Source organism: Electrophorus electricus, chromosome 11 (assembly GCF_041902795.1).
Source record: "Electrophorus electricus isolate QZ-2024a chromosome 11, ASM4190279v1, whole genome shotgun sequence".
Classification (NCBI taxonomy): Eukaryota; Metazoa; Chordata; class Actinopteri; order Gymnotiformes; family Gymnotidae; genus Electrophorus; species Electrophorus electricus.
The window spans coordinates 3,370,763-3,382,036 of record NC_137507.1 but is presented as its reverse complement, the minus strand read 5'-3'; the positions used below and the strand labels follow the sequence as shown (position 1 = coordinate 3,382,036).

At 48.0% G+C, this 11,274-nt stretch overlaps 1 protein-coding gene across 4 annotated transcripts in view; it reads right to left on the bottom strand.

Moving 5' to 3' along the window:
• Window positions 1-317: 317 nt before the first annotated feature.
• fbxl7 (F-box and leucine-rich repeat protein 7) overlaps window positions 318-11,274 on the bottom strand; it is a 36,952-nt gene continuing 25,995 nt past the window's right edge. For all 4 annotated transcript variants that reach the window (XM_027001260.3, XM_027001259.3, XM_081722467.1 and 1 more), the window contains exons 3-4: window positions 4,794-5,396; window positions 318-1,983 (exon numbers count right to left, since the gene is read on the bottom strand). In XM_027001260.3, the coding sequence (XP_026857061.1) occupies window positions 1,247-1,983; window positions 4,794-5,382 (1,326 nt within the window). In that variant the 5' untranslated portion in view covers window positions 5,383-5,396 and the 3' untranslated portion in view covers window positions 318-1,246. The remainder of the gene's footprint in view (window positions 1,984-4,793; window positions 5,397-11,274) is intronic.

The window sequence follows — 11,274 nt, the reverse complement described above, 5'->3', positions numbered from 1 at the left end:
ACGTGACTGGCTGCATGGCCTATACAATCAGAATGGGAAGAGGAAGTCATCTGAATACTGAACCCAGTTACTCTAGCAAAGATCCATTAGCTACTCTAGCTAAGGGTCCATTCACTTGGCAAGCCCATGTATTATGGCATGCTACTATTTAAGTAAAAATGATTTTCTTTAAAATTTTCATTAAAAAAATTCTATTTAATTCATCTGAATCATACCAAACACTTAACATTTAGCATTGTGAAATCAAATGTAAACATTATGTAGGATTTAAATGTAGACGAGTAGGGTCAAGATATTCTATTACGTAGAGTGTAAAATTAAAAGTGAACGTCATGATTTATTGTTTATATTACACGTCACTGGTTCTTCCATGTCCAACAGACACACAAACTGCCTTGTTCACCAGTTCATTCATCCCTTTGAAATAGAATAGAAACCACTGTACATGTTACCTGTAATATAGTCAGACATTTGTAAGGAGAAGGTTTCAGAAAATACAAAGAAAGCATAAATATGGATTAAAACACAAAAAGTCCCTTAAAAACACTAAAATGAAATGAATTGGCAGTGGATGTCTCCATCTGTGATACTTCAGGCCTGGATACATTATGCTGATTTTGCTCCAAAAATCTGGTGTTGGTTTTGACAGACATTTTAATGCCATTTCACACAAACAAGGACAAATGCTTTATGTTTTATCTTCAGTATTTATGAAAATAGACTGACAACTGAAAAACAACATCTAACAATGCACTGACACTTACATAATGGAAGACGCAGTATCAATGTGAACAGAACAAGTGCAGAGACCTGTTTAATGTCGATACACAAAACTATTCATTACACACTGGTACTCAGTATATTACACTGTAATTAGTGCTACAGTTGTGCTGTAAAAGTGGGCTTGAAGTGTAAAGTGTTACCCAATGAAGATGTACAGTGGCAATAAACAAGATGATCAAAGCTTTGATTACTTCCTTTAGTGGATATACATTTTAATGTATCCAGAGGTTACTGGAATACACCAACCAAAATTGCTAGCTTTACTAATACTGAATGAAAAGCAGGCTACTTAACATTAGACAACCACGAATCAACCAAGTAGTCCACATTAACATTCATTCCCTTCAGCCGAATGAGCAAGTTTAGTGGAAATATTCCTGAAAATTACTGTTTTCTGTATCTGGCTTTAGAACGAAGTGGCACGCTGCCTTCGACCTGCCCATGTCAGTGTCCGCCGTGGCTCTCAGAAGAAGGCCGGGTTGGTGTGCTCGATGATGCAGCGCTTACAGTGGCGCTTGACAAAACGCAGCGCTTCTAGTGGCACATCGCAGTCCTGTACGTTGAGCAGCTGCAGGTCGAAGCAGTTGGCCGCCACCACCTGCAGGCCGCGGCCTGTCACGCTCTCACACGCCTTCACGCTCAGCCGCTTCAGGTTGAAGCAGTTGAGCGCCAGCACTTCTAGGCCGGCGTCTGACACCAGCGGGCACTTGCCGATGTCCAGGGACTTCAGCTTGGGGCAGCCCTTGGCCAAGTGCTCGAGACCGTGGTCCGTCAGGCCCTCACAGCCGCGCGCGTTCAGGTAGCGCAGGCGGGCGCAGTACTTGGCCACGTAGCGCACACCCACATCGGTGACGCGGCCACAGTGTGCGATGCTGAGGTAGCGCAGGCGGCCCTCCAGCTTGGCGATCTCCCGCAGGCCGAAGTCACTGACGAATCGGCAGTCGCTGACGCTCAGCTCACGCACGGATGGGCAGTAGATGACCAGGAAGCGCAGGCCCTCGTCGGTGAGGCGTGCGCACCGCCGCAGGTACAGGTGCGTCAGCTGTGTGCAGTGCGCCGCGATCGTGTGCAGGCCCTCGTCCTCCAGGGCGAAGCAGTCAGTCATGTCCAGGTAGCGGATGGAGATCTGCTGGCCATGTAAAGGAGATAGTTTGATGGACGCCTCACGCGTCAGACTGATGCAGGTCACCTTAGAGCAACCTGCCAGGGAGAGATGATGAAGAATGTTTAGGGAGTGTTCATCACAAGAGTATTTAGAATATTAATAAAAACTCCACCAGACTGTAATTTACCATATTATATTGGTACAGCTCACATATTCTATCTGAGTTTTTTGTCAGATAGAAAAAAGAACAAGAGTGGGAAAATCTGTTTATTTGTTTTGACTGGCAAAGGCCATATTTGTTATTATAAATCAGGCATCTTATCAATCAACAGAGATTGTCTTCTGCTTCAATTGGGCTTCAACCCTCCTCTTAAAATACGTTTCTGAGCAACTTGCATTAGTCTATATTTTGAACATGCTGTGTAATTTCAGAATGATTCTGTAATTTCAGAATGAGCGTCATCAACAAACAGGTCTGGTGGGGGAATGACGACGTGTAAACAGCCGTAAAGAAGAAGACGAGGATAATGCATGGACTCCGATCACCAGTTGTACAAGACCCTGACATCATTTGTGCAATGGGTCTCAGTGAGGGATAAATATTTTTCAAAGCCTGTTTAAACAACTGCATGCACCCGGTGGCACAAATAAAATCTGCTACCGGAACCTCTCAAAATATCAACCACGTCAAAGACATCAGGGGAAAGTTCTGTTCCCGAAGAAATGTACGAGGCACTTGAGCAGCTAAGACAGAAATGGCAGATAGGGAGGGGGAGACATCCTCCACCTCAACATCTGGAAGACGGAGTATCGAGACTGCGGCAACACGAACAGGCGGGACAATAAGCAGAGGATGGCCAAAGGCTCCCTGAAGTCCTCTGCAATGCTCATGTACCTCAAGATGAAGGTCTGCAAGGCTTTTGTGTGCCCAGTCACCCTGTACGGGATGGAGTGCTTCTCAGTGTCCGCAAGACGTGAGCGGGCACCGCATGTGATGGAGACACGGATGTTGCGCTTGTCACTTCACGGCACGATCGCATCACGAATGAAGACAAGTGGTGGACCAAACGGTGATGGGAAATGGCTCGGAATTTGAAATCAAAGAAACACTACTGCAGGGGAGGCTGAAAAGGGATGGTTCAATCGATTCAACAAGGACATGAATCTTTCTTCAAAGGACAAGTTAAACCTCAATCCTATTCTTCCTTCGTCAATAAAAGGTTTCGCTCAAAGTTGAATCTTCTCCTTGTAAAAATGAGGTGAATAAAAAGAGGTAACAAACTTAGCAAGGATTTCTTAGTTCTTGTATGGAGGGGTGGGGTGAAAAGCTCTCAGCAAGCCTCTTTGCGGAGGAGAGTTAGTCTGCAGAAACGACATCGATCAGCAGAGGGAGCCATGCTGTATTACTCCGTTTTGGGGACGTAAACCCGGAGAGACTGGAAGTTACACCACTTGTTCCTCCCTGGCAATGTACTCCAAACAGAAGTGCAATACAGGAAGTCTGAAATAAAACACCAGGAAAGGGCTTGGTAAAGGAAGAGGATATTCATTCCATGTTGGACGGTCATTTCATGTTGTTCCGTCCTTGGTGTCCCCTTGGGGTTCAGACATAACTTGGAAAAAAAAGATTGTGTATTGGCTTAGACATGCTAGTTCAGGACATAGCTTGATGACAATGAATAAATAAATAAATAAATAGATGTGACAGCATATCCAGATAGATCAGGAATGTTGGTGGGAAAAAAATGTATTCAACTAAAATAACTGATTTATAACTGTTTATTAACTGCTTATAACAGTATTGTTCATCTGAGAAATAGTAAATCAGTCAATGCCTTTGTCAGTCACACTCTTAATGAGTGGAGCAGATTTTCCCAAAGCACCTTGATGTCAGAGGTCCAGGTTCAACAAGGGCTCATTTTCCTTATGGAAAGTAGAGCATTTGGACAGAAAGTGCGAATCTATTAATACATTTCCCAGCTCCAAGAGGAAGTCATGGACATTTCAGAATAATCAGAGAAAATGATGCCTGCAGCTGTCCTTTGCAATAAGCAAGCGGTCTGTTTGAATGCGTGCGGTTTAATTTTAGCAGTGGAACAGTATTTAGGGTAGGCAATGCTTGGATGAGGCCGTGTTTAGGTCAAGCTGAATTTGCACCAGGTAGTGTATAGTTGGTGCCAGGCTGACGTGTTTGGGCTATGCTGTATCTAGGCCGTGCTGGGCTTTTGGCTGGTTATGTTTGGGCCAGGCTGTGTTTGGGCCATCCTGTGTTCACGCCAGGCTGCATTTGGGCCATTATGGGCTTTGGCCTGGATGTGTTTCGCTGCTCTACTGGGAGAATTACATTGCTTTGGAATTACAGAGACAAACGGATAAACAAGTTAAATCACTAACAGGAGGCCAGGATGCCTAAGAAACATCGAGGAATTTACATGGTTACATTCCTCAACCATCAGGGTTGAGCATTTCGAACTGATTTAGAAGAATATTAAGGATTTGCTTAATAAATGTTTTTACTGGAGGGCCTTCCATTAAAACTCTCTGGAGATGAAATCAGTCCATGTTTGTGACAGAGAGTGAACCAAACAAGCACACTAAATGTGCATTTATCATGCCAACTGCAGATGAAGACAGCTTCAACAGCTTATCCCTAATCACTTTTTTCCAGTGTAACAGTCATTATTTTCAACAGGCATCTGTAAATCCCCTAAATCTGAAAAGAAAAGACATCAAGGACTTTGAACACAGCAAATTAGTGCCAAGCGAGAGTGTTTGATTAATTTGATTACAGGGACATACATAGTAGCAAAGAAACAGAAAGAGGACACAGCAGTTTAAAACTTGCTGACAAGATTTCATTCCCCTGTTTGTTCTGACATTAAAATATCATAGAATAGCAGTTTACCTGAGATGTCCAGGTGTTCCAGGTTAGGGCATCGCGAGACCACTTCGAACACAGCCTCGTTGGAGACGTTATAGCATCCGGCTATCTCCAGGCGGCGGAGTTCCGGGCAGGACTGGGCCACCGTGTAGAGCCCACGGTCGGTCAGCCTCCGGCATCCGCTCACCACCACCATCTCCAGGGTCAGGCACACGTTGGGAGTGTCCTGGCAGAGCCTGCGTGTGAGCACACGCAGAGCACGGTCCACATGCAGCACGTCTCCGGTCAGGCGTACAGTCCTCCACAGGCGTGGGTCCCACGCCAAGTTGTACCAGCGGCGGCACACGCGGGCGCAGCGGCACAGCTGGTTGGTCGGCAGGTGCGCAAAGATCTGCAGGAAGGCGTGGTCAGGAAGGATGTCGATGGGCGCCCCCTGCTGGTCCTTGGGCTGCCACAGGCCCCGCTGTGGGTGTGTGAGGCCTGTGGGCGGAGAGTGCACCATGGCGATGGTTTCCGCAGTGAAGGAGGAAGAGGAAGTGGAAGAGCCATTGAAGAGGGGAGGGGAGGAGCACGGGAGGATCAGAGCAGGACTGGGCGTGCTCAGCGTCCGCATACTGATGTCCGAGTCTGAAGACACAGACGGGAAAAGAGAGGAAATAACAACGAGACAAAGTGAAAAACAAAGAATGAGAGTCTGCAAAAAGAAAGGAAGATGAAGAGAGGAAAAGATACAAAGAGGGAGAAGTGGGATAAAGAGAGTGATGGACAGCAAGAGAGGGTGGGAGAGAGTGTCACCCAATGCCCTCTGAAACTCATTATGTGAAAGAGACAAGCTGATGAAATCATGTAAACCAATCTTGCCCTTTTTCTTTTCGAGGCACTTGCCGATCTTTCTCCACCTCCTACATGCCGGTCCTCATCGTGCACCGATGGCCACGGCGTGGTATTTTCCGGAAACACGACCACTAGAGGGCCACAGCTCAGGCCTGGGGCGTATGCCGTCCCCCGCGCGGAAGCCCTATTCGCCAACGCTAATCTCCCCTGACAGACGGCGTGTTTCCTGAGCGCCACAAACCTATCCAGATCCTAGGGGCTGGGCACACCGAACTAGGCCTCATCTCCCCGTTGCCCTACTGCCACTGTGTTCAGCTGTGGGCCAGTACTGGTGGCCTGGAGGAACGCCCTTCTTTCCACCTTAAAGAAACTTTACTTGAACGCCGTCTCTGTTAAAGCGTATATAGTAATCCCCTGACATGAACAGTAAAAAATCCCAAGCCTCATAACCCCACATAACCCCACGATATTCCCAGCATGTGTTCAGACTGTTTAGTCCTCGAAGTTTTACAAGACCACAAGTGGCAGGATTCCGAGTGGAAGCATGTCTCTTGCCGCACGACTCCGTAGACGACTGGTGCTCCGGCGTCATGTGGTGCACTGGCACCGCGGCGTCTGGCGTTCTGGTTCACTGCCACCAAAAGTCCCCATATGGAAACTGCATCGCCATAAACACAGCAGCAATGCAGACTCAGCCAAGCCCAGGGAGACTGGTCAATACATCTTAAAACGAGACTAAAGGAACAAGATGATCGCATCTAAATGCACGTCTAAATCGAAACAAATACATGAGTGTCCAGGCTTAGTGCATGTGAAATGTGGCACGCTAAAAAGAGAGCCAAAACCACGTTACAAAAGAAAGAGAAAAACGAGAGAGAAAACCAGAACGTTCAATGTGTAGGTTCACGTGCGTGACTGAAGAGACCGCACTGCTGTGTTCGCCCCGAATCTAGCGTGTGGGCTGGCGGGCAAAGCTCACGGCATCCATTCGTATAATGCTGCTGCCGGCAACGGCCAAGCAGGAAGTGGTCGGAGCGGCCGACCTGCGGCCCTCAGCCCCGGTCGCCAGAACGCCGACCTTCCCGTGACCAGAAGTTGGCCCTTCCGAAACGGTTGCACCCTGGGGTTTGCTTGCGGCGGACAGGATTTTCAGGACTCCAGTCCACATCTGCACTGGCATCAAGCAAACACGAGACCAAGCTAAAAACAAGTCTCGTTAAGCGAGGAAGTTTGGACACAGTGTGTGAGACAGCAAAACTAGGATGATGTAGCATAACTCTGAGGTCATGTCTGGTTGTTTGGGGCCATGGGCAATCATTCTGCTTTATTACTTTGGCCAGTTGCTACTGCAGCACAATGATCGGCTAACACTTAGCACAACTCTTAGCGCACGTGTTACATGCCCACCTTGGATAATCTCTGAGCCTGATCAGTCATGCCAGACCACATGTGCCACACTGCTAAGATGCTGAAAGAGGGAAGTATTGCGGAGGGGATTCAAAATTGCACTAATCCCCTTTCAGCACTAATCAGAGGCCCATTTCGAAAAACCTCTGCCTAATGACACCAAACAGAGGTCTGCCCCTGTTATCCACCTTTCCCACTGAGAGTCCACAGCCAACAGGACATGAACAGCACAACAGACACAAGCCTCTTCCAGTGCTCTCTCAGCTAAGCAACTGCTTAGGATGAGGTACAGGTGTGTGCAGACGTGGCCACAAACGAGAATCCTCCCACTGCACGTGGCGGGTCAAACCATGTGACTCGCGCGAGATGAGTGTTCCATGACAGAACCCCCTCCCAAGGGGCGTGGCTCCCGACACATCCGTCCAATGAACGCAAACCTCCAGGTGCCATGTACACATAAACACAAAACACAGCACGGCAATTCCTGGCGGCCACCCAGTACCAGGCGGGCCAGGGGCTGCCAGCAAGGGAGACCTCGCGACGAAAGGGAGAAAGGCAGCCTCCCTGCCTCTCTCAGAGCACTCCGGTACGCTCCCAGTGACATTACGCCTGTAAAGACACAAGGCGCAAACACAAACACACAATAGTGCCCACACACAAACATATAAGGCGCCGTGACGTGGCCTCAAACGTGTCCGTGGCCTCAACGGACACGCGGGGGTGCATGTCCGCCCCAGACGTGCTCTGCTTCCTTTCATCTCTGTCATCATCAACAACTCCTTATCCTCTGGATAAATGCCTACTGCATTCAAAACCTCCAGGGTGGTACCAATCCTCAAGAAGGCCACACCTGACAGCTCCAGCGCTACCAACTACAGACCGGTATCACGTCTCTCTTTCCTCTCAAAAGCCCTTGAACAAGCAGATTATAATCAATTGTCTCTTTTTCTCACCCAGAACCATCTGCATGATCCCAATCAGTCTGGCTACAAACCGGCACATTCTAAAGAAACGGCCCTCTTAACAGTGACTGAGAAACTTCATGCCGCTAAAGCTGCCAAACAGTCATCTGTTTTGATTCTTCTAGACCTTTCAGCAGCCTTTGACACAGTGAACATTATTCTCTCTGTTCTTTCCAGGCTTGGTGTGACTGGCTCTGCTTAGAGATGGTTTCAGTCCTATCTGGATGGACGGTCCTATCAGGTGACATGGAGAGGATCCACATCCAAACCGTGTAGACTCTCCAATGGTGTTCCACAGGGCTCAGTATTAGGCCCCCTGCTCTTCTCTTTGTATACTCGTTCTCTTGGTAATGTAATATCTTCTCATGGTTTCTCCTACCACTGCTATGCCGATGACACTCAATCATTTCTTTCTTTTCCACCCTCTGACACGCAGGTCTCCAAACGTATCTCAGCATGCTTGACTGACATCGCGTCATGGATGACAGCCCACCACTTGAAGCTCAACCCCAGTAAAACCGAGCTTCTGTTCATCCCAGGTACTCCCAACCCTTACCATGACCTCACTGTTTCCTTTGAGAACTCCCTGATATCACCATCCGAAGCTGCCTGGGCATAACTTTGGACAACCAGTTGTCATTCTCAACGAATGTTTCTAATCTATCCCGGTCTTGCAGATTCCTTCTTTGTAACATACGAAAGATTCCAGCCTATCTTTCGCAAGAAGCTACCCAGGTGCTTGTGCAGTCTCTTGTGATCTCAAAGCTAGACTACTGCAACTCGCTACTTGCTGGTCTTTTCTAAGAGCCATTAAACCTCTCCAACTTGTCCAGAATGCAGCTGCACAACTGGTCTTCAATCTTCCGAAGTTCACACGTTACTCCACTGCTGCACTCCCTTCATTGGCTCCCTGTAGCTGCACGCATCAGATTTAAAACCTTGATGCTTGCCTACAAAACCAAAAATGGACCAGCCCCTTTATACATGAGGTCAATGGTCAAAGCCCGATCCATACCTCGAGTACTTTGAACCTCAAGTACGGCTTGGCTTGAAATACCTTGCTTCAAGTCTTGTGGACGACAAGCATCGAGACCTGTCCTGGCTGCAAGATGATGGAATGAACTCCCACTTACTGTCCGGACAGCAGAGTCCCTTGCTGTCTTCAAATGCAGACTGAAGACCCATCTATTTGCAGAATATTTAAAGGACAACTGACACTGCTCCCATACTGACTGACTAATTTAGTACTTATTGTAGGGTATTGTTTATGTTGTTTAACAAACTCTAGCACTTATTGTTTATAGCACTTATCATTGTTTAAGATAGACCTTATGTATTTTGCACTTCTAGGTATCAGCATTCATCCCTGTATTCAACAGTATTCTAGTTCATTGGTATGTTTGATTCTAACCTACTGTACTGTACTAGGATATATTCTATGAGTAAATGAAAAAGCACTTTTGTAAGTCGCTCTGGATAAGAGCGTCTGCTAAATGCTGTAAATGTAAATGTAAATGTGCTACCTCCCCCAATGGTCCTCATCTCTCCCGCTGCTCTAGGAGTGTCCCAGAGGCAGATTTCCTCCGGGGATTTGAGCAGAACCCTCCAGCCTCGCTGGCAAGTCCGCTGAATGGAAGGGATTTGAGCTTCCGCTCTCCCAACTGGAGATCTCGATGCTCCACCCAACCACCCTCTCTCTGGTCGGTGTGGTGCCCCTCAGTCCTCCTTGGCCTAGGCTCAACATCCTTAGGCCCCCCCCGGGGGTGTTCCCCTCTGCTTTTGGAGAAGACATGGACAGTGGTCGTGGTCCTCTCCCCAGTGTCCTGGGATCCAGGCAGCAGTGCGCGGGGTGCCTACGCACCTCCCGCTAGGAAGTCCGTTTTTTGCCGTGGGAGCTGGCGTCCTGTGGTGGTTGGTCATTCTGTAATGTGTGGTGGCCCGAGTGCCGAAGGGTGAGGGGCAGGATGCACAGACTCCAGCGACATGGCCAAACATTTATTAACACATAACGACAACGGCACTCACACGTATTACAAACGAAGAACATGAACGGTTAACATTAAACAAACACGATAAACACGCATACGTTTAACCTTAACATTAACACGTTCCATCAACAATGACCAATGACACTGCACACACTGATGTGGGTTTAAATACACAGACAGGATGAGGTACAGGTGTGTGCAGGCGTGGCCACAAACGAGAATCCTCCCACTGCACGTGGCGGGCCAAACCACGTGACACACGGGAGGCGAGCATTCCGTGACAGAACCCCCTCCCAAGGGGCATGGCTCCCAACATGTCCGTCCAGTGAACGCAAACCTCCAGGTGCCATGTACACATAAACACAAAACACAGCATGTAATGCCCGGCGGCCACCCAGTACCAGGCTGGCCAGATGCCACCAGAAAGGGAGCCCTCGCGACATAAAGGAGAAAGGCAGCTTGCCATGACAATAATGGGCTGCAAATTGGTATTCCAGACAGGTATGATGAGGAATTCGGACACTGTCCTTCTTAGGATCCTATGCTGACAGACCATTAACCCTTCACACAAAATCTCTGTCCGCCACAGAGTAAGGAACCATTTTTCCTGTAAATTTCTCATATCCACCTCAAGAATTTTGAGGTATGAACTTACATAAGCCCGGGGATCTGCTTTTTTTTTGTTTGTGTGTGACAGCACACTTAATCTGTCACTCCGAAATAAAGCTTTATCCCCCGGGTGTAGCACAACTCATGTAAAACGTTGCGTGCCATCTCACTTTGGCTCTCTGACGGAAACAGTCAGTGCCGAGGGTCGCTGGGGAGTGTGAAGAGGAGGGTGAGTAAGAGGAGTGTTAAGAGGAGCATGAGGGAGAGCATGAGGTGGAGTGTGAAGAGGAGTGTAAAGAGCAGTGTATGGAGGAGTGTGAGGACAAGTGTGTGGAGGAGTGGGGAGAGGTACCTGAGGAAGAGTGTAAGGCGTGTGTGGAGGAGTGTGAAGCAGAGCCTGAGGAAGAGTGTAAGGAGTGTGTGGAGGAGTGTGAAGCAGGGCCTGAGGAAGAGTGTAAGGAGTGTGTGGAGGAGTGTGAAGCAGAGCCTGAGGAAGAGTGTAAGGAGTGTGTGGAGAAGTGTGAGGCAGAGCATGGCAAGTACTCCTCGCAGAGTGGATAAGCGCTTGTGAAGACAAACATGAATAATTCAGTTTAATCCATCTTTAATACACAGCCAAAGCTACCCACTATGGCCCACTCAAAGGCAACTCAAAGGCTTGTGTTTCCAGGTTTTTGTCAAATCATGTCAGTTTTAGAAGTAATT